Source organism: Scardinius erythrophthalmus (genome assembly GCF_964197995.2).
Source record: "Scardinius erythrophthalmus genome assembly, chromosome: 23".
Classification (NCBI taxonomy): domain Eukaryota; kingdom Metazoa; phylum Chordata; class Actinopteri; order Cypriniformes; family Leuciscidae; genus Scardinius; species Scardinius erythrophthalmus.
This window is the reverse complement of record NC_138243.1, coordinates 9,037,456-9,061,857: the sequence shown is the minus strand read 5'-3', so window position 1 is coordinate 9,061,857 and position 24,402 is coordinate 9,037,456. Positions and strand designations below refer to the sequence as shown.

General features: G+C 38.8%; 1 protein-coding gene across 4 annotated transcripts in view; it reads right to left on the bottom strand.

Moving 5' to 3' along the window:
* Positions 1-6,899: 6,899 nt before the first annotated feature.
* The window catches only part of strbp (spermatid perinuclear RNA binding protein), a 104,167-nt gene continuing 86,664 nt past the window's right edge, over positions 6,900-24,402 (bottom strand). For 2 of the 4 annotated variants that reach the window (XM_081354591.1, XM_081354592.1), the window contains exons 11-19: positions 24,232-24,337; positions 23,662-23,745; positions 22,466-22,677; positions 19,402-19,551; positions 18,980-19,114; positions 17,909-18,049; positions 17,516-17,648; positions 15,647-15,697; positions 6,900-8,944 (exon numbers count right to left, since the gene is read on the bottom strand). In XM_081354591.1, the coding sequence (XP_081210717.1) occupies positions 8,850-8,944; positions 15,647-15,697; positions 17,516-17,648; positions 17,909-18,049; positions 18,980-19,114; positions 19,402-19,551; positions 22,466-22,677; positions 23,662-23,745; positions 24,232-24,337 (1,107 nt within the window). In that variant the 3' untranslated portion in view covers positions 6,900-8,849. Of the gene's footprint in view, positions 8,945-11,072; positions 11,574-15,646; positions 15,698-17,515; positions 17,649-17,908; positions 18,050-18,979; positions 19,115-19,401; positions 19,552-22,465; positions 22,678-23,661; positions 23,746-24,231; positions 24,338-24,402 lie in introns of those variants that run through there. The other 2 variants (XM_081354593.1, XM_081354594.1) reach the window with 1 other exon arrangement.

Below are 24,402 nucleotides of genomic sequence, written 5' to 3'. Positions count from 1 at the left end.
TGAGGAGCAGCTGCAGAGGGGGGGAATCTGCAATGGTTTTCCCAGATGAGAGGTGTCCAATAAACAGCTGGGATCTCTTACATTCTGGCAACATGTATTGTGTCCAGTGTCATGCTCAAATACTTGGTCTTACCTCACCATGGCTCAATGCATGTTAACAGCTCAGAGGAGGCCAGTCTTATGGGTCTGTTCCTGGTCAGACCTGACTTTGGTGTGGAAGGACCTCAATGTAAAGCAAGAACTTGGCTGTAGGACACCGTAGAGCTGATTTCTTACTAAAAGTGTAGTAAGATGAGGAGCAGGACTCCTGTCATTTCATCAGTGCCTGTCATCCAACACCAACATTCCCCAGAATGTTCTATCCACACTGATCCCATCTCGTGTGGGTTACCAGAGACTGACAAGACCAACCCTTTCAAACCCCATGGACCCACACATGTATCACACAGACATCCCAAACTCCCTGATCTGATCCTTTTGAGTTGAGAGCACTCAGTCACTCTTGCAATCCCGAACCAGTCAAGTGATTGGGCTACAGTTTGTCGTTGTCAAAGACCTAACATATCACTGATGTCATCTTATATCATCGAATTTCATACACTCCAGTCAGCGTGATTTACGGGACTGCTCTCCTTGCTGGACATGATTTGTATGGATTTGCATTCTTCAGATCGCTTATTTCACCCTTGCTGCAAGGCAGAAGCTTGTCGCCCTGCTCATATTACAGACCCATCAATGTTAAAGTGCGTACTTTACACAACTAATCTCAGACTAGGTGCGTCAGTTATCAAGATCATTCCCATCCCAGAATTAGGCCCTGTCCCAAATGGCACACTTCATATGCACTTACGGTCTTGCGGACTTACAATGGCTGCCGTGTGCGCGTGTCCATTAAGTCCACGAGACCGCAGGGTGTCCCATTTGTCATTTTAGGTGCTCACGAGCGCCCCCTTTGCGGTCGATATGCGTCTCGATGCGCACTTTTGCAAGACTTCTCCCCGACAGTCAAGGCAGCGTTACATCACGAAAGTGGGGACTTGTAGGAAGATCGCAAGTGTTTAGGGTACAATTTGGGACAGGGCCTTACAGGTCATGTGACAATGATGCAGTGATTTGCACAGAATGGAAAAAGAAGGGACCTATCCCAAATAGCACCCCAAACCCTCATTGTCTTCCGAGTCCACACTTTCATGAAGTAATGCTGCTTTGACTGTCAGGGACAAAGTGTGGGCCGAAGTGCCTGCAAAGGGGAAACTTGTGAGCATTCTTCTGAAACCTAAAATGACAAAAGGTCATCGTGGAGTTAATGGACACACGCATACAGAGGCCAGAGTAAAGGTCCTTGCACACTGAGTCTGAAATTTTCGCATGCGTTTTTTCGTATTCGTGATTCGGTGGCTCTGAATTGTCAAAACATCAGTCAAAATGCTTGCTACGGATGCGAAAAACGCAGAAAATCGAACCTGACGAAAGTTTCGGGGGTAGCGTGCAAGCGTGATTGACATAACGTGAGGTCGTATTTATTTTTTAACGTGCGGAAATTTCGGATGCGAATTTCGGACTCAGTGTGCAAGGGCCTTAAGGGTCCCTTCACACAGAACAAGTTTTTGCATTCCACTGTTCTGCTTTTCCGTTAACGTGCAAGACCAGCGGTCTCCAACCCTTCCTGCGTACTCCGGTCTAACCCTGCTTCAACACACCTGCCTGAAATGTTCTACACTGAACACCTTGATTCGCTGCTTCAGGTGCGATTAGAGTGGAGCTGAACTCTGCAGGACAGCAGCGGCGTCCCAATTCAGAGGCTGCATCCTTTAAAGGACACATACGAAAGCTGATTGTGTCACAGTGGTGTGACAGAGGTTGTCCCAAATCGAAGGCTCCTCCAAATGAGTCCTTCGTTTCCCGGGCAATGAAGGGTACAACAGATGGATCCTTCGTGGCCTTGCCCACCCCAGAATTCATTGCGCGCCAGTGACGTCAGGATATATATATATATTGTTTTTTTTTTTGTTTTTTTTTTTAATTACTAATTACACTTTTAAACGTAAGTATTGGGTTTCAATTTACTCATCTAATGATTCAAATGTAAAAAAAAAAATGACAAAATCTTTAAAGTGATTCAAATGTTGACTTATCTTACTAAGTGATTTGATTTTATATAGTTTATACTCTTTATTATGTACATAAATGGACCATGGTGAACATTTTTGGACAGGTTGTGAAGCCTGTAATGTTTTCAGACAGTTTAACATAACTTTCAAAAAACATTCAAACATTCATAACATTCAAAAAAGTCCTGTACAAACGTTACTGTCACTCATCAACAGCAGCTGTCACAGTTGCTAGGCAACAAGAGCCATCCTCTGTAGGCTAGACCGTCACATTTAACAACGCTCAGTCCGAACCTCACGGACTTCGAAGGCGTGGTCTTTGATGTCTGCATCCTTCAGCCTCTGAATTGGGATACAGCTAGTGACTGATGGACGTGTTTGACCATTGCACTTGTTTTTTGCAGAATCTTTTTTTTTTTTTTCAACTTTTAAAAAGACTAGGCCTTTATTTTTTTATTCCACTACCCTGCGTCTCGCAACACATTCTTTGTGTATAGCCACTAAGTCCACAAGACTGCAAATGCACTTGAATTGAGTCAATTGGGACAGAGCCAAGAGCTTGCTCTCCTTGCTGACCAGCACTCCCTCGCCCTTCGGTCACGCTCTTTCAACTCACAATTTCATTGGCTGTTGCTCATTGCTGCCCTCTATCTTATTGGAGACAGTGCACATACGCAACAACTGGTTGGCTAGATTAAAACAAGCATGAAATTTATTGTAGCATATTCAACATCTCTGATCAATAACGGACAAATTCCACGAACTGGGACATCTAGTTAGAAATTCAAAATATGAAACTGCAACAAGCTTCTGTCTTGTAGTGCACTGGACATAAAGACAGAATGGACACAGAACAAAATACACCACACATCAAAAAGTTTTTTATATATTTATTTAAAAAAGAAAAGTTTACACTTTATAGAGATTTAGCACTTTATTTTAAAAGCATAAATTATGGCAAAAAAAGTGACAGACAAACCACTATAGTATTTTCACAACTAATAGTTTATAATTTGATACCACGGCTAGCAAACATCTACTGCTGTCATGTTCAAGCACTGCTCGCTCACAGAAGTTGTGCACAATCATCACTTCACATTATATTGTTACCCTTTATAATATCTCAAATCTAGATCATTTTTTCTTTATATAATTTGTCAAGTTACATAAAAGTTGTGATATGGATAACTGAGAATCCCGCAGACTGCTTTCATTCGCAGTCTGACTCAGGAGTATTTACAGAATCATGGAAGAGCTCACAAGCAAGGATTTGCCAATGCTCGTAAGTTACAAATGAAGTGAAATAAACGTAAACAATGGGCATAAACACACACACACACCCCTCACACCCCAAAAAAACACACACACAATCACATGAATATTTTTTTTTTTATCATATAGGTAAATCATTTCAGTGTATTTGGATGTGTCTACAAAGATGCAGTTAGCTCTTCTATGAAAGTACATTCTACTACATAAATACATTCCAAACCTAAACATGGCTCTATTGCTGGTTCAGTCTACGGGGACTTCGGCGTCCCGGCTCGCGGGTGAACCAGCTCAAATGACGGCCGTCCCCATCTGCCCCGCTTCATACGCAGGGGGAGATCGGAGACGAGGAGAAAACATTACCTTCAGCAATTCATTTTGCAAAGCTTGCTCAATCTGAAACCGGATCTATATCTCTGTACTTGCATCGCAAGCTCGCAAATTGAATTTCCAGCTTTTCTCAACTCAAGTGCCACACACAAGTCCCTTTCTTTCACGACAGGACAAATATTCTCCCACTTAAGTCTGCTCGTATTGATTAAGCACCAACGTTATAAAGTGTCTCTAATCTAATGGTTATCAATCAGTATTAAATGAAAAATGCCAAATCTAGTCAGTTAATCATCATTTATCTTGTTACATGAAACTAAAATATATGGTGTTTGGACAAAAGATTTTAAATGGTGTATTGGTTCTATCAGAGGCAACAGTCCAATCAACCATTCAGTGCCAATGTTGTGATTTTAATCCAGATTTCTTTCTAAATGAAGAGTTTTTGCTACTGAGACAGAGAAAGTGCCGACACTGGGGACTTGAACCTGCATTACTCATGAGCTCCAAGATGTCTCCAGCACATATATTAACTGCTGCGTCATGGCTCCGACAAATTAACCAAAGTGTGCTAAAACAGGAGAAGCGGAAAGTTGCGTTTAACATCTACCTGAGTAGAGCCGATGAAGTGGCGTACAATCTTATGCGTATCTTGGGGCCCCGCCCACTAACAGTGACATCATACACGAGTCGGCAAACGGAATTGGAAACGAAACGAACTTTTGATGGCTCCCAGGAAATCAAGCCTGGTTTATTTTAATCAGATGTTCTCTTGCGGATCTTTTGCTGGAATCACCTCAACACTTAATTTGACAGGAGATGCAGCTGTGCAAATGTCTTCTCCCATCCCTCGCTACGATAGACCACTGAGATTCAATCGCAGCTGATGAGCAGAATTATAACCTAAACTGAACTAAAATATGAGTTCTAACAACATATTTATGAAGACCATCTGGCTGTCGGGAAGCAGGCTGGCATGAAGAGAGACATATTTGCACTTCAGGAGAAGATTTTGATGCTTTTTAAGCACTGCAACAACATCTGATGTTTATAAAGACGGACTGGCTGCGTTCACACTGGCACAAAACAAAAATCTGATTTTTTACTCACATCTGACACATATTGGAATTTGCTGCATACGTGTAAACAGAAAAATCTGCACGAGATCAGATTTTTCGCATCTGTTCTGAGCCACTTCCAAATGTGGTTTTAAATCAGATACATATCTGATATATGGACAATATCTGACCTAAACATGTATATCCGATTCCCCTTGGATTTCCCGCTAGGTGAGGGTGACCCGTTTGCCAACACAGATAGCTTTTTAATGTTGTATTATGAAGCAGATGTGGAGCATAGAAATGTGTTTTCATCCTCTGCCCCGTGATTTGCATAAACAGCTACACTACTGGATACTTTGTAACGAGAAAACTTTGCAGTTTTTGTAATTTCTCTCGCCCTCGTTAATTTATTCAAACTCATTTAAATAAACATACTCTTTCAACGCTTCTTTATTCCACTTCAGAATTATAGATCTAAGTGAACCGTTTTTACCGTTATCTTTCCGGTATCCGTTCAGGTAAATTTTGCACCGCTAACATCGATGACAGCTTTTATCTTATCTATGCTGTCATAGTACCAACCGACATGAATTAATAATAAATAAATAACAGAATCGATTTGGGTGGGAGTTAATGTAATCATTTTCTAAAGTGAATGTAAACAGGCAAGACAAAAAAAATCTGATATGTGCATTAAGCCTTGCAGTGTAAACGCAGCCTATATGGCTTTTACGCTGAATTTGTATATTTGTATTAATGAAACATCCCTGTTATATCTTTATTGACTATGAGACATTGTTTTGAACTATGTAATATTTTACAGCACATTTGTGAGTGCGGGAAATCATATCACGAGGTAATCTTGGTTAAAGTCAACATGTAACTACATTCTAAACTCGTGTCTGTAAACAACTATGTATTTTCAAATGAAAGAAAATGTTTAGGGCCCAAGCACCGATGCTGTGAGCACCCTCTTGGAATTGCTCAGTTTATTCCTGTTTTGAAATTGCAAAGGCGGAATGTTTTACATTGAAAATTGATTGGATTCTGAAAATGAGCGTTACATATAAGCGAACCAGAGGATTAGAGGAGAGGGGTTGAAAAATAAGAGGGATTGTTGATTTCAGCCAAAAGTCATTGCAGAGGCATTTATTTGATTAAAGTTTGATGAAAAAAGGTTCCAATCGGGCCAATTTTCATTTCATGTTGACTTTATCGTTAATGAGTTTTATGTTTGCAAACTGATAGACACAAATAACATGGAAGACTCTGAATCGACGTAATGTAAAAATGAACACATTCTTTGCTTCACTTTGTTAGCCCTCTGTTTGACTAACTCAATATAAGGTTAACTGTGTTAACTCCCAGTTGTCAGTCTTTTGAACTGCGTAATGCTGGTGTGGCGTCAGATCGAGGAAAGGGCCTTGTGTGTTTGCCGATCATTCATAAAGCTCAAAGAAAAAGAAAGGCCATTTTGTCTTTTGATGCGCTTTTCTCTCAAATCTCTATTGCATTTCCATACAAAACTTACCCATACAAGACTTACCAGCTTTAATTCAAAACTGACCGAAGTCTCGTCTGGTTGGGGAACAGAAAAATGAATTTGTTTTCAAAAATGTTCCAAAAAGTTAAAAACGAAAAGAAAGAAAGGTTACGCTTTATTTTAAGGTGACGTTGTTACATTGTCCTTACTCAAATACTTACTTGTGTACAGAATATGTACTTATTATAGTGTTACGGTTAGGGTTTGGTTGAGGGTTAGTTGCTTGTAATTATGCATAATTTACTGTTGTTACTATAGTGTAACGACGTGTAACTACGTCACCTTAAAATAAAGCGTTATGTCATTATGACAAACAAGTATATTTAAACTGTTATGATCATATGATGCATGTTGTACTATTGCTTTTATTGAACTATTCTATACTATTATTCTACGACTATTCTGTATTGTTTCTGAGATTATATCCCATATTTTCCTATTTGAAAGCTACACTATTACACATTCAAACACAACAGCTAAAATATGACTAAATACATGGGGAAATTTATATAAGAGGACACATTCAATACATATGTGAGCTGGGTTGTGTCCTGTTTTTGTGAAATCCAATTTTTTTTTTTTTTTGCCTTATACATTTGGGTTTTGGTGAGAAATTGTGACATTCAATTGCTTACTGAAAGCACAGTAAAATATCAAAACTACTTTGACATACAAACATCAATACATTCCTAGTGATATTGGTTGAATTATCTACTTGTACATGTGAAGCTAACAAGAGGAGGACATTTTTATATAAAAATTACTTTCATTACTTAACGATAAGCATTCAGAGTACAGTAAAACAATCCTGACGGTTCTTCGAATAGCTGTAAATCTGAATATAGCACAGCTAAACTGATATCATCAAGCGTATTCCCATTTCTGTGCTCTGTGGTTGGTACTGTATCTGGGAGTCTTTTGAGAGCTGTTATTAATTAGTTGGCCTACAGTTGCGCTACAACAGACCTGCTGAAGAAAAACGCAAAAAAGTAAAAAGCGACTGCTCGCTGCTGCATTAACCCGAGGCCTGTTTCACAACACGTGTGAGCGGCGGTAAAACATGCATTGCGCTTTCACACCCACAGAACTGCAGTACTACTGAGAAAAATAGGGATTTCTGGTTGACTAAATTGAGCATTTCCTTTAATAACAACCAGAGTCTATTAAACAGCTATCGGGAGTTAGCTAGCTACTGAAAACTGAAAATGAAAATTGCTCTACACAGAACTGAACCCAAACACAAAGTGTAGCTATAAACTCCTTCAGTGATCTGGATTCAGTCTGATTTTCTGAATAGAAACTCCTGTTTGTGTGCCTGTAACTGCATAAAAGCCTTTAATGCTAAATATTGTGTTGCTAAATAGGTTTTTCTGCAAGAACAGGCAGAGCACAGAAACTTGCAGCTACGCTTCTGCTATGATTGTGCAGGCAATGTGAATGCTGTAACATGGCCACTGAAATGTGTCCAAATATGTGCCTTTTGTGTGCAGTGTGAAACAGGCCTGAGAAGTACGAATGACAGAATGAATGGAAAGGCGAATGAAGGGCCACCTATGCCGCGTTAAGAGAGTCACCTGTGCTTTTGCAGGGAGAAGTGAGTGAGTGAGTGACCGGGTCACACTAGCTGCCCCTCATACCGTGATGACGTGTACGAGTATGCACCCCAGTCAACGGCCAGAAAGAGGAAACCAATCTGCCGTCGGATGTGCTTTAGAAAGACCTGCGTGTTCGCCTGTGAGGTGTGGGTGTAGGCGGCACGGTGGCCAGATGTTTGGAGGACGACCTCTTAACCCAACCAGACCGCCAGACTTTGGTGGACTGAGCAAAAACACGCACACGCGCGCGCAGATCTGACGAAAAGACACGGCGAAGCCGCTCGAGTCGGAGAGAAGGAAGCATCACTAATCTACTACAGGTAGATTAAGAAAAGGGCTTTCATATTGCATTTTCACAAGAATAATTTACTAGATTAAATTGCTTAGCATATATGTATACTGTATATATAAAACTGGAAGAAAGTTCTATCCTAGTATAATGGTTACATATCACTTTCCAATTCTAAAATAATTAATACCAAGAATATGTATATGTATATATATATATACTGCATATAAATATACATAAGTACATCGGTATATCTACACATATATATTTATAGTGCCATAGACCATACATATATATGCATGTATTTATAATATAGCCACACATACACATGTGGTGAATATACAATGAAAATGACTATATTGCAATGCCAAGTTGGAGTAAGACTCAACCGAACATTCACATCTCAAGTAAGCTTAAAGCCCAAAAGAGTTCAAGTGTATTGCTATATAAGGAGGAACCGAGGTCCCCAGCCGGTTTTCGGGACGAGCAAGTCAAATAGAGTATTGCTTTTGTAAGAGTGGTGCATTTTTGGATCCTTAGATTGGGTTTGGATGGGTTTGTGAATGAAGTTTGGGCCGTCTCTGTGCGGTGGAGACAGCCTGGTCATGCCTGGAGTGGTACGACAGTTTAGAGCCACACAACCTGATGGTTCTAGAAGTCAGAGAAGAGATCTTGAGGACCCAAGTGAATAAAAAAAGGAGCGATGGTCCGCGGCTGGTAAAAGGGATTGTCAATGAAAAGACCACCTACAGTGAGGACAAGAGCAGAGAGAGCTGCGATTAATGATGCGGCACGGCAGGAGGCAGCGGTATATATATATATATACATTCTGATGGCAGGAGGGAAACGGGGTTAGGGTGTGCCACAGGGGTGGATACTAGGGTCTCTGCTCTTTCGGGCTGTACGTGGGGTTTTCATTGCACTGGGAGCGTCTCAGGTTAATAAAAAAGACATCAACAACTTAAGCTGCACGGTTAACTTTCCGACAAAACGGAAAAAAACTTGGAGCTCATTCCTTTGATACAAGGCAGAGGAAATGTGAAACGTATGTGGCACCTCTGAGGTTTCCATACAGATGTAGTTAGTACATAACTCTGACAAATCAGATCTGTTGTGATTTTGGAGAGAGTATAGTACAATGACTGCTATCACTACCAAAGAGGACGGGCCATTGGTTCTGAGTGGACACTTGAGGATGACCATGGCGAATGGGAGGGATCCGTTTACAATGAATGGGAATATAGTGACCACTCGTTTAACCATGGAGATGGAGTTCCTCTTTGGTAAGCGATGATCATGACCCAGCCATAAGCCAGCACAAGCATTGATCCACGTGATCCAACGGGAACCAATGGAGTCAATGTTTCATGAACGTTAAATCCAGAACGTTTGTAGAAACAGGGACTGGCGTCTTTGCAGAAGCCAATGTTATATTACAGGTGTGCGGCATCGTCTGTAGCTCAAAGGGTCAGGAACAGGGTTATTACAGATAACTCAAACCATTTTTGTAAAAAGCTCATGAATAAAATTCAATATAAAAAAAATAAACTTTTTATTTAGAAATAAATCAAATAAAAATGGAAAAAAAAAACTAAATAAACATGAAAAAAAGCATTAAAAATATTAATAAACACTATCTCAATCATACTAAAATAGCAGTGGTTAGGAAAGACCCCCCGAGCAAAGTGAGCGCACGTGAACCTCAATGTGAATTCGCTTGTGCTGGCCTTTGGAGGAGTATGAAATAACATCTCACACACAATAAGACACTCACCAAGAAGTCAAAACAAAAAAGGACAAAAAGACATTTCAGTAGCATGTCTCCATGGATCCCTTGTTGCTGCTTTCGATTCTCCGCTGTAAGGCTGTGACTGGAGGCTCCGGTGTGTGTCCATGTGAGGGGCCGTGTTTGAGCTGTGTGTGTAATGTGTGTCTTTGTATGGTTCAACTCTACTACTACTAACTGTTCAGTCGACATCTAGAGCCTGATCAACCAAACCTTCTGTGAGGAGACAGCAAGGTAATGTTTAATGACTATGAATGGAATAATCAGCTTCATAACTAGCTCGAGACAGGGTCACCATTCATTCATTGGGACAGCAAAAGGGGTCAGGTCAGCATGAAAGGGTTCAAAGGCCATCTCGACATGCGTTAACTGCCCAAAAAAGCTACTAAACTGCAGGCTGATATTCTTAAACGTCCAACGGTTTAAAACAAGCTCTGTCTGGAAACACAAGCTGCTAGAATGAAATAAAAAGTAATGTTCCGGGTTCAATACATGCTGTCAATTATCACAGAAGAGAATGGACTCGTCCCTCAGTTTGTAAAAACAAATCGTGTTCACAATGTACTTGATGGAAGTCTATTGCATTGGACTTTTTATATTAAAATACATAACATTAAAATATAGCTTTAACATTATACATGTTAACACAGTCAATGCTTTGATTTAGTCCAACAAAACCAATCAAAAAACTAAAACAAACCAACAAACCAAAACAAACCAAACCAAACCAAACCAAACCAAACCAAACCAAACCAAAACAAAACAAAACAAAACAAAACAAAACAAAACAAAACACAAAACAAAACACAAAACAAAACCTTCAGAATAGACTTTGACAGAAATGCATTTCAGCAGTTTTCACTTACAAACTGAGGGACAAATCAAAGCTTTTTTCTGTGGTCATCAACAATGTGAAGATGCTGTCCATAGAGCACAAGTCGCATTGAACCTGGAGCATGCCTTAAAACTTCTTTAAGTATCTGAAAGCTACACCAAATGTTCATTCAGTGCTGCTAAAACTGCTACAGAAGAACATATAACTGCTACACGAGTGACTAAAGAGGTCTGAAATATACAACAGTCAGTGCTTGGCAGTTGATGAAGATAAAGGTTTATTTGTAAGCAGTAGTTTGAATTAGATCTATACATCTTAAGCACAGCTCCTGATATCCGTACATTGAGTAAGCCTGTCATGCCTATTCCCATTCTACAAGAAAAACCATAACAACAAAAGAGGCTGATATAATTTAAAATGTCCAAGAATGAGGTAACAATTCACAGTACAAATCCTTCAAGTTTTCTTTCTGAAGAACATAAAACCTGTATTTGTTTAAAACCAGAAGACAAATGTGATAACGATCAAATAAAAAGCTCTTTACAAATATACCCTCATAGCTGTCCCTGCGTGTGATAGGGATGTGCTCTCTGACCTCCCCTTCTCACGTACATTTACGCGGTGTGTGTGTGTGTGTGTGTGTGTGTGTGTGTGTGTGTGTAAGGTAGACTCCTGAGCTAAAAGAAAGAGTAGTGGGGGACGGGGTAGGCGGGCACTTTCATGACGGGCAACAGAAGCATTCTCTTGGGCAAACCTAGAGAGAAAATGAAAAGAGCACTCCACATAAGTCCAGGACAAAATAAAAGACCTGAGGGTGTTTTGTTTTAAATGAAGCTAGAGCCAATTCAGTCTCATTCTAGCATGGGGATATGAGCCCAAGAGAGGGGAGGAGAAGAGTGAGGTCAGGTGAAGAGAGAGGGCAGAAATCAAGCATTCATTCAGATAGGAGATGACACACATGTACCTGCTGGCTAATGTCATGTGATATGATATACACATACAGTTGACCTGCTGAACCACATGGTATATTCAGTCATCTTATGAAAAATGGCTCATGAGTAGGGCTGGGCGATATACTGTAGATAAAATAAAATCTAACAGCTCCAGATCTTTCATTTGATTGGTTGATATTTCAACAACTTGTCGCAGATATTCTGTACATTGAATGATGGTGTAATAATTTCAATATTTTCCAGGCTTTATATATTTGCTTGGAAAGTATGATTTTTCTAAAGTCCCCAAGATTTTAACCAAACCATCACCAATTTCGGCATTGTATAAATCAAACAATAAAATACAGTGAAATTATAGTTAAAAGAATTCATGGTATGTTTTCCACTAAATTAACACACTAAATTAAAGGAATAATAATTATCTATTCGATTTTGCTTTATTTACAATGTATAAATCTAACAAACAATAATATACAGTGACATTTTAGTTAGTTTTTTCAGCTTTTCACAAACTTAAAATAAATTGTATTTTATTCACAGTGTATAAATCTAACAAAAAATATTCAAGGTATGTTTTCCACAGTTTTTATGAAATTAACACACTAAAATTAAATTTTTAAATTGTATTCACATGGTATAAATCAAACCATAAAATACAATAAAATTCTAGTGGAATAATACTTGTTTTTGTTCATTAATTTTAAGAGAACTGTTTTCCGGAGACGAGATTCTGAACTTTTTTTCCGAAAGGTTTAAATCCGAGACACTAATAAAAATATCTGTCTTTATCACTATTGCATTAAGTTGCGACATTCAGTACATATAAGCAGGTTAGTTTACTAGCATAGTCTTGAAGAAATGTAAAAACAGCACAATGTCATTGTGATATTCACGTCCATACTTAATAATGTCCATAAATATTCAATATATCACCCAGCCCTAGTTTTAACAACTAGACAGAACTATCTAATCGAAAGTAATAAAGTTAATAGTGGTGTCTGAACCATATATCTGAATTGTGGGTCGGGGCACATGGAGGGTTACAGGAGTGATTTGCTGGCTGGCGCTCTTATGTGGAGTGTTCATTCTGTGCCGTGTGTGTGTGTGTGAGTGTATGTGTGTGTGAATAGAACTGTAGTCGTAGTCTCACAGTCGTTCCCATTTAGAAATCCCAAAGCAGCAACAGGAGGAAGAGGGTTGGACAGCGTAAGATGACTGGTGAGAATTACTGCATGCACACAGCTCTCAGGCACCAAACCGGAGAGACGTCAAAGAGAGGGGCGCACTGTTCTCTTACAGCACAATACCAGGTTTCACCTTCCACCTAAAGGAACAGTCTTTATGTGGCAGGCAGAGACCAGGCCGCTGGGAGCAACCCCATACCCACCCCCCTCATCCTGCGAGGAATGAACACACAAACCCTCGTTCCCGCTGAGCCCACCTCACCTAGTCCCCCCTGCACATAAGGCTCATTCAAAGCATCTTCATCTGGGCCTGACCGGAGAGGCGCTTACAAGTCGGTTTACTGTGTGCGCATTCTTCTAGTTGCGTGTTTAGAAGTTGCAGTGCGAATGGGCGTCCCTGAGCGGTGTGTCTGCGTGGAGTATAACGGAATAAACAACGAAAAACTGTGTCAAAACTCAGCAGCAGTTTCAGCCAGTTATGACAATGGCGCATGATGAATATTAAACATAAAACGGCAGTTATTCGAGGTCAGTCAAATTATTAACTGAAATTAAAACCATTAAAGCCTTTTTTGTTTTTTCTTAATAGAAATAAAGCTAAAATAAAAAATAGATATAAATATTCAATGAAAAACTTACACAAATTTGAAATGCTTTTTTAAACTTGCTTTTAAAAAAAAACTACTAAAACTGAACCAAATATAAAGCTGAATAGAAATATTTTTTAAACTAATAAAAATGACAAAAGCACATAAAATTACTAAACTTTAAGAAATTAAAAAGCTAATTTAAAACATTAATAAATATACTACATAAATAATACAAATTACCTGTTCTGAATGTGCCTTCTCTACTGTATAGCAGTAACAGTATGTCCGAAATCACTCTATAAAACAGAGGCTGAAACTGCTGAGATTCTGAAGTGTACATCTGATGAACACTTAACTACTGCGCGCACTTTTCTCATCAGTCAGAGCTTTCTCTAGTCTAGGATGTACAGGCGGGGGGACTCAAGTTTGAAGATTATACTGTGTTTACTAGAATATTAACTGGGGATGCCAATTTAGAAAGTTGATATAATGTGATTTATTATTAAAAGAATTAAGTGATCAATTTAAAGGGAGAGTTCACTCAAAAATGTTAATTCTCTCACCATTTACTCACCCTCAAGCCATCTTCAGATAAACATAAAGATTTCTGAGAGTCCATGTAACGCCTGCTGCTCGGGTGACGCATGAAAACCACACACAGCAATCGTGACCGTAATCCATACAACCCCAGTGGATGAACCAATGACTTCTGAAGCCAAATGATTGGTGTGTGTAAAAAATATAACAATGTACATTGTCATGAGAGGGACAATGTGACATGTGACATACATGCTTTGTGAAGTTCACATGAGAAAATGCGGTCCTCCGTGCTTCCACGTTACTTCTCAAGTGAACTTCAAAACGCATTAAAGTCACAACACAATGTCCCTCTCATGAACGCTCATACCAGACACAATGATTTACAGAAAGTAAAAAAATAACTTTTTTCTTACACCTATTGTTTGGCTTCATTGATTCTTTCACTGGGGTCATGTGGATTATAGACTGCGGCAGCCTTTCATTATATGGACTCACAGAGATGGAGGATGGCATGAGGGTGAGCAATGATAAGAATTACATTTTTTAAATATCTCTTTTAATATTATAAACATGCCCCCTGACCTGTACAGAAATCAAATAAGGGATTTTGCTACTAATGGAGCGGTTCAAGCAAATAGTAAAGGGCTGTTCACACCTAGGATGATAACTATAATGTTAACTATAATTATAAAGTTTTAATAATTGTACTAATTCCATGAAAACAGTGAAGTCCACAAATATAACAATTTTGTTGGAATCACTTTCAGAATGATTTTCCCCCATTGTCAGCCAATCAGAATCCACCCGACTCTAAAGAGCTCAAGCATTTAAAGTGGACGCTTATATAGTATATGTTAAATCATTCTTGGTGCGAACATGTTTTTAGATTGCGCAGGGTTGAACTATTAAAGTGTTATTTAATGGTGTCTTAAAGGGATAGTTCCCCCAAAAAATTAAACTGTCATCATTTACTCACCCTTATGTTTTTCAAGCCTTTTTTCCAACCATTTGAATGAAGTTCAATGGATTCCAATGTTGTTTTTTGGAACCCGCTGACTTTAATTGTGTGAGGAAATACAGATTTGAAAATGATATGAGGGTGAATAAATGATGACAGAATTTTCATATTTGGGTGAACTGTCCCTTATTTGCCAGCTAGTCGCAGTACTAGTCTTCAAACTGTGCTTAGCGTGATCTCTCCTCTCAGGCCATCATGCCCAGCGGCTGCTTTGAATGGTGTAACTGTGTGCTGTAGACAGTAGCACTACGCTGACGCTTCGAGAGCCGCCCAGAGTCAGGAGAAACGGGCCAAGCGTCGAGCAGGCAGACTATACGAGCAAAGTCACACTCAGGCCAGGTGCAGCAAGTCTTGCTCCAACCACAATTAAGAACCAAAAGGTTATGGTTCAGTTCCATCGTCCAGGGAGTCGTTTCTCTACGGGATTCTTTGTGGGGGTTTGAAAGCCCAATTGGAGAGCTGAATGGGGGAGTAAGTGGGGGCAGATTTGGACCCTAGACCCTGACTGGAGGAAGGGAGGACGGGAAGGAAGGGGTACGTACCGTATGCAGGAGTGGCGGCCGCAGCGCTGTACCCGTATGGGGCTCCAAAGCCTGTGAGAACACGGGATTCATGACGGATGGGGAAGTAAGTGTTAAGACTCCTTCACAATCTTACTGACATGAGTCATGTGAAAGAGCCTTTCTGAATACTATTATATAAACTATAAATTGATTATATGTAAATACATCTACTCATAAACAAGCAAATATGAATGCAAACAGTGTTGTGACAAAATACCATGTTAAAAACAACATGAGTTGGTGTTCTCATCAAAATGAAAGCTTATTGACCAGATCATTTTTAAAGCTATTGAAGCGATTAATTAAAGGTGGTATCACCTCCGACAGGGGGAGGGTGTTGTGAGGTTTTGAGCCAGCTTTTTCTTCAGCTCTGACTTCGCGTGCAGCCGTGCACGAGCACAAAACCTCCCCCTGTCGGTGATTGGTTGGAACACTATTTGTTTTGGTTTTGAGTGTTTGGCTAAACCATTTGTTTTTGTGTGCAGATCTCAGAGCCTAGGCTGCCTACAGAGACGCGTTTTTTGACGGCATGCTTATGGGGCGGGCAGCTAGCGGATCGTTAGGAAAGATTAGATGAATGTGATAAAAATATTTTTGGGCCTGAAATCACTGATACCACCTTTAAAGCTATTGAATATATTTGAAAACATTTTTCATCATTCCCTAAAAATGTTCAGATAACTGAAGAAAAAAATAAAAAGAAATTCAGAATAAAAAAATAAAAAAAAACATCTGTATATTGTTTGGAGATTAGAGACGCACAATATATCAGTTCCATATCAGCGAAATTAAAGATTTCTGATAGTATCGGTCAATCGTAGGGATGTACCTGAAGCCGAATACTATGTTCAGAAATGAAATGATGCAATGGAGCCTCTAAAGGGACATGGTGATGGAAAAAAATACGAGATGGGAGGAAAAAATATATTCCAATGATTTTGCTATCAATATGCAGGGTATTGAAATCGCTTTTGAATGAGCGCTTGCTTTTTACTTTGGCGATAACGCATACTCTGTGTATAGGGTGCGGCGATACTGACCGCACATTATACAAGACAAGATACTTGTCAATAACACTCAGGATTTGTTGCGCATCGAATCCTCCACCATTGTCCTGTCAGTCATTCTCCTTACCCTCTTCACGTGATCAGTGAAATCTGATGGACTGTAATTTAACTACTGCAGCAAGCCTAACCATGTCCCTTTAGGGGCTCCGTAGAATGCGTTACTCATTTTCCGTGCCTTTCCTAATTCAGATTTAGGCTTCAGGGTGCATTCCTAGTCAATAGCATTTAAAACAATTGTTTTTATTTTTCAGTGTATTAACCGAAATAGTACAAAAAATGTTCAGCTATTTATTGTTCAAAAGTTTGGGGTCTGTAAAAATGTATTTTGTCTCTTGCACTCACCAAGGCTGAATTGAATTGATAAAAAAAAAAATGACATAATTAAAACAGTAACAGTGAAATATTATAACTTAAAATACTTATTTGGTGCTCAAATTCTTATCAATATTGGAAAAATTGTGCTTAACATTTTTGTGGAAACCATTATACACTGATTTTTTTCAGGATACTTTGACGAATATAAAATTCAAAAGAACAGCATTTACTTGAAATAGATATCTTTCACTTTTGATCAATTTAAAGAATCTTTGCAGAATACAAGTATTCATTTATTTAAAAAAAAAATCTTACTGACTCCAAACTTTTGAACGATGGTTATAAGTAAATTGGGACTTCTTTTATAGAAATGCATTGTTGCATGCAATTTTACATGAGTCAAAAAAGTCAACTTGAAGTAAACAGGCTTTTAGTCACTATAGAAAGACTGTCATCAAACACACACCTGGCGTGACGTATCCCGGTGCGGCCGCAGCGCTGACGAAAGCTCCTCGCGTGAGAGTGGGTCTTCCTCGTCCTCGTGCGGCCTGGACCGCGGCGGCAGACACAGCAGCAGCTGCAGCTAATGCCCCTTTACTCTACAACACACACACACACAGGCTTTAATGAGCACTGAGAATCTACAGTAATGCCAGTGTTTTATGTGTAAGGTTGCCACAGATTGATTTCTGGAGAAAAACGATGAGTTAGTCTGCAGTTCCCAGTTTCATCCAGGATATCTTTATCACAGAATATCTAATCCAGCAGTCATGAATCACCAGGCACTGACCCTGGTTATTGGAGAGACACACTGAATCTGGACATTATTGATCACTAATGGAAGCAACCGACGACCTACCGGAGGGATTATTTTCTTCTTCTTGTTTCCAGCAGCATTAGGCCCGGAGAAGAGTTTCTCTAGAGCTGCGAGGGCAGCGCTGGCTTTGGCTACTTTCTTATTGGGCCCTGCGCCGCGAAACTTCTGCCCGTCGACTTCCACCTGCCAACGAGAGCACAGGATGAGGAGGGCTGAACAGGAAATTACATCATACATCCGCCATCAATGACTGAAATGTGAGATGATGTGTATGATAAGGTGCTTTCTTTTTAGAGGTCGATCGAAATTGGAATTTGCTGATATGATGACAATGTTTTCAAAGAAAGGCAATAAAAAGATTGTTGTGCTGATACTAGTAAAATCCATATATTAAATGTGTTATATAATGTTCTTTCCTGTAACGGGTCGGCCCTGAGAGAGGCTGCAAGAGTTTACTTTGAGTAAACCAGAAAAGTTTATTTCGTAAATAAAATACTAAAATATCCAGAAAAAAATACTATATGCATAATACTTTAAGACTTAATTATAAACAAGCCTAAAATACACTGGGACACTTATTTTGAAATGTCTATGCGTCACTGCTCCCGGCTCATTCAAAAAGATAAGAGAGATAAGCACTCTTACAGCCACTTACAAAACATTACAATATTAACACCATAATTATTTTCAGAATTCATCAATAGCAGATCAAAAGGAATCACTTAGCATACCATTTTTGACTTTGAAACTCACATCACTCACAATTAAATTAGAGCCTTTTGAAGTTTAATAATCACATTAAACCATATTGCGATTCCTGTTTTACGTCCCCAAATTTGCAGCAAGACCTCTTGAAATTATAATTAAGACTTTTGTTATACCAAGACTTTTTGTTATACTTTTGTTAAAGTCACCATAAAATCAAAATTGAGAATTCTCAATCTCAATCACTCATATCCAACATTAAAATCTGGGTTAGAGGTTTGTTCAAAACCCTCACTCCAAATATGACTAATAATAATAGCGTTACTGCTCGTTTTAGCAAACATCATAAATAAACAGTATTGTATTGCCGAATAGTGATTAAGAGGTTCATGTGTGTTTGAGGCCCACCTCCATGACGAAGCGTTTGTCGTGACTCCCTCCGCTCTCTGAGATGAGCTCATACTTCAGCCCGCGGCGTTTCTCATTGAGCTCCATGACCGGGTTCTTCCCGCTGGCCGTCAAAATAGGACCCTGAGTTCGCACCTAGATGCAGAACATGTTATTGAACTGAATCAACCCAGACTTGAGCTGAATATTGATACTATTGTCCTCTGTAGAGCTGCTTTAGAGCTGAAATCGTGTTTCAGAATCGAAGAACTTAGTAACATTAACACTGTTATTTTCTTGTTTAGTACTGTGAAGCTGCATTGAAACAATTGGATTGTAGCCTATATAAAGCACTTTCTAAATAAATGTGACTTGACTGGAACAGTAAAAACATTTAATAAACGCTTGAGTAAATGTGGAGTTTGCCGTTTGTGTGCTTGTACCTCCAACGTGTTGGAGTTGTCTGAGTGTGATGTGTTATTGCTTGAGTGAGTGGACGATTCGCTCTTGCCCTCCCCGTCTGACTTCTCATCTGCACTCATGGAGTCCAGGTCTGTGTCGAAGCCCGTGGGGTAACCCATCGCCTGTAGCACCTACACCACACGTCCACAAAACATCGTCACACAACAGATCCAGCATGGAGATCCAACAGGACATAATGACATAATAACAGGACATCAGCCTTCTTTAATAACTTAGACTGGAACATAAAGTCCACACTAGAGGCTTAGTACTGTAACTACTAGTTTGTAACTAACTCAGTACTTTATTAGGTTGCTCCATTTGTTCTCAAGGCAGAACATAGCTAGTCGTTTATACACTGTAAAAAATGATTTTGTTGTAAATAAAACAGACTATTGGACTATTTCAGTATATGTGTGTTTAAAGGATTAAAGTCTGTCAGATAAAACAAAGGCTTATTGATGTAATTCAGTCAATTCAATTTTATTCTAGCCATTACTCCTTGTTGGAGGCTTACGCAAATATTTAGTTTATACGTAGATTTACATTTCAACTAATTTTTAGTGTTGCACCATTAAACAATTTAGTAGTGTGTAAATTGCAAGCTCTTAGTGCCCCTTTTCTTCAAAACTTTCAATTTAGGCTGTGGCTATGCCACATCAGTCCTCATTTTACTTAAAGTTTTTATCGAAAATTACACAATGATCCAAAAAAGTAAAGCTTTAAAGTCTCTCGTTTTGGAGGTTTTGTTATGAAAGTATCACCAAAATGATGAGACATGCTGGGAAAGATCAGTTCATCTTTGTGGCCATCATCAGCATGAGCCGGTGGAATCAAAAGAAGACCGTTTCTTGGACCGTTTCTGAGGTCATTATTGAGAGAGAAATCATCACCTCGAAAAGACTGTGCTTGTATAAAAAAAGGCACAAAACAGATCCGTGCAAATTAAGCTGGATGTTTAACCAAACAAAATCCTGAATAACTTAAGAAATATACACAAAATATATTATACTGTACATAAACTGCAGAATATATTAGTACAATATCAGTTGTCAGCCAATAATATATATTGAAAATACTGATGAATACTGATCAAATAAATCTCTAATTATATATACACTACCGTTTTTTTCTCTCTCGTATGCTAATAGTATCTTATGTTCACCAAGGCAGTATTTATTTTTTGATGAGACATACAGTAAAAACATGAATACTATGAAATATTACAACTTCAAATAACTGTTTTCTATTTTAATATATTTTAAAATGTGTTTCTTCCTGTGATAGCAGAGCTGAATTTTCAGCAGTCAATACTCCAAAAGATTGATGAATAGAGAAAGAAAACATTGTCACTTGATCACTTGTACTGCTATTGATGGCTCATATCTCACAGTTAGGGTGAATGCATGCTTTAAGTGTGTGTTTACACAGGGTAAAGGATACCATAAGAGCGCCAGGGTTCATTTGTCAGTCTGACCCAAATTGGGGCTGCTGGTACTGTTAAATGTCTGCGCTCACAGAAAGAGGATTAGTGTGGTCTTACGCTCCAGAGCCTTTGTTCACAAGCACTCTGGGATTACATAGATTTGAGCCCTTTTTGCATCCTGGGAATCACTGGTGTGAGTGTGTGGGAACAAGCTTTCCTGGTCTTCCTGAAGAGAAGCACACATAGCTGTAACCTTCTATCCAGTGACGGGTCATCTATACCGCTAACAGATTAATTTAACCACGGTCATGCGATCCGAGTGTACATCTAATAAGAGCTTAACACTAGCACAACAACTAGGTCTGTATATGATCACACTGGAAAAAGTGTAGTATATGAATATTTTAATGGAACAATTAATCAAAATTAAACTGACATATGGCATAGAGCAATTATAAAATCGCAAATGCTGTGATTCAATTAATAAAATATATGTGTTTTGTGTTTCAGAATGAAGCGCGGCACTGTGTTCATTTACACACAAGCAGCTCACGATCCATGTGTTTTCAGCGGCTCTGAGCGGCTCGGTTCACAGTAAATGTTGCTCCACACAAACTCCAGGTCTGCATGTGATGAGTTTGGGTCGCTCATAAATAAAAGCTCAATGGTTTAACATTTGAAAACTAAGAAATTGAGATACAAATATTGTAATTTAAAATGTTTACTGTAAAATAAAAATAATTATTATTTTATGTTATTTTACTAAAATATGTATTGTTTAATATTTTTTTGAGCAATAATAATAATATTAATAATTATTATTATTATTATGATTTTATAGTCATGTTGATACATAATTTCAAAATGGCAAAATTGTGCAGCCATACAAACAAGCACAGCAAACTGGAGCTTTTAAAAAAGTCCTGAATTTAACACCTGGAAACTCTGAAAATACATAATATTTAATGTAAATTGAGTTGTAAACAGCATTTAATTCTGACTTTAAACCTTTTGTGCATGCGCGCCAAAAAAAATGCACAAGGTTTGCATTTTTATCTGATTAATCAAGAAAACAAAATCAACAGATTGATAAAAAACAATTGCTAGCTCTAGCACTAATTATTAAACCTTTTTGCCACATTTATTCAATGAGAGCGCAGAACGTGAAGGGAAAAATGAATCAACGGGATCAGGAAAATTGGCAACCCAGCACTGTGGCTTATTGTGGATATTGTTAAAGGAATAGTTCATCCCAACATAAAAGCTCTGTCATTATTTACTCACCCTAGGCAGAATGTCCAAGCTGCTCTTTTCCATACAAGTGTGTAAAGCTACAGTATCAGAAGGCTAGAAATAATATAAATAAAATACCACATGGGTCACACGGACTACATTTATGGTGCTTTTTTTTTTGTCCTTTTTTATGCTTTACAGTCAACGTTCACTTTCATTGCATGGAAGAGAGCAGCTCGGACATTTTTTTGTCCGTATATGGGTTTCAAATAACACAGGGGTGAGTAAATGATGACAAAATACTAATTTGAGTGAATTAATCCTTTATTTCTTTACGTAATGCTCACCACTCCAATCACACGCCTCAAACTAAAATCCAGATGTACCTTTACAGCCACGTGCAGCTTGGCGGTCTTCTTTGAGGAGCCAGAGGCTTCATAGACCGTGCCGTCGACGTCTACAGACATGGTGAAGACGGGGGCGTGAACCGGACCTGACTGAGACAGCAGTTTATACTGCAGCCCCGGCCGGATCTGGTTCAAGCGCATCAGAGCGTTCATGGGTTGATTCGAGTCTATTGCTTTGCTGTCAAGAACTGCTAGAAGGGAAAAAGAAGAGAAATAAGCGTTAGCAATTATAGCGAAAAGGAAACGCTCCTTAGACACACAGGTCGTCTTCTAACTTTGTAGCATCCCTTCGTTCCATCAGCTGGCTAATTGTGAAATTCTGCTGCTTTGAAAGCAATTTATTTGAGTCCAGCGAGGAGCACAGGCTGGGGACAGTAGCGCGGCTCCAAGAGAAATTAAGAATCAATGCCATTGATTTCCCAACGGTTGTCTGCTTCCTGTACGAGAGAGCAAGAGATGGAGGTGCAGGAGGATGTGGAGCGAGAGGGAAGGGACGCCGCAAATAAAAGAGTCGAGTGAGAGCTCTACAGCTTACAGAAGAGAAAGCAGGTGAGAGATTAGAGGTACAATACAGCAAAGGAAAATAATAATTCTGAGGTGAGGAAAAATTAGACGTGTTATGCGGTAATCTTTCTAGAAAGAGGACAAAAGCTTTTACGGCCAAACAGGGGAATAATAAAGAATAAACGTCTAGAGAATGCAGGTTACTGTATGAGCGTGTCCTTGCTGGTTTAAAAATAGGAGATTATATTTAAGGCAGGCACATTTTTCCACATTATATCATGTACTAAATTCATGCATTAAACTGACAGATGGCATTTAAAAATTAAACAAAAATATTGTATTAACAAATATTAAATATAAAATAACTTACTCATAAATATTATACATTTTCAGAAAATCTGACCAATAAGAACATTTTCTAATGCCCAGTGCTGATACTGTTCTCTACAGAGAATATCGTTATCTGTTGATGAAGGGCAGTGACATAAAACACAATGCAGTTTAATGATAAAAAAAAGTCTGCATAAATTAAGACTTATTTTGCACAGTATTTAATAAAAATACACACACACAAAAAAATCACTGATAATGGCAGATGCCCACAATCTCAACAAATACCAGTAAATTAACCAGTCTGGACAATATATTTGCCTATCATTACTAAGACAAACCTTTTCTCAGGTTGCGCTTCATCTTCTTGATGATGTCTTTGTCATCCAGCAGACCATCTTCATAAGGTCTCTTCAGCCCTAGACCTGATACAACACAAGAGTAAAGTTAATGTGCCGATGAAAACACACCGACAAACGAATTACTAAAACACATCGAAAACAGACTCATAGAGCTGTATGTTAGTGTAAAATTACTAAATTATTTACATTATTAAAACAAATAAAAGGTAAAGTATTTAATTTCAGAGGCACTGAATGGATTTGCAAAAAATATGACTGTTCAAACAGGTTTCTCAAAAACTTCCTCTCTTTGATTGGACAATCAGACAGGCCCACCTCAAACTCCAACACCATTGGTTGAGTCAAGTTATTGTTGTCGGGCAGATCAGGATGTTCAAACATATAGATCAATGTTTTAAGTGTGCCAGTTTTCACACTTTTCACAGATATCAACCTACGAATGACACGCTTATAGTTATATCTACAAATGAAACTAGACTATGAATATTTAAATATTGGAAAAAAAGACACACTTCAGGTTTAAGTAATGAATTGGGTATGTTTGCTCACCTTCTTTATCTGACCAGGGGTATTTCTGTGAAGGTTTACTTGAGGGGAGAGGGTCCATTTCTAAGACCTTATAGATCTGCCCAAAGGCCATAAGCCGCAGAGCATGCTGAAACACACACACACACACAAAGATTAGATATGATAAAAAGGTATCAAGTAGGGATGTGCCGA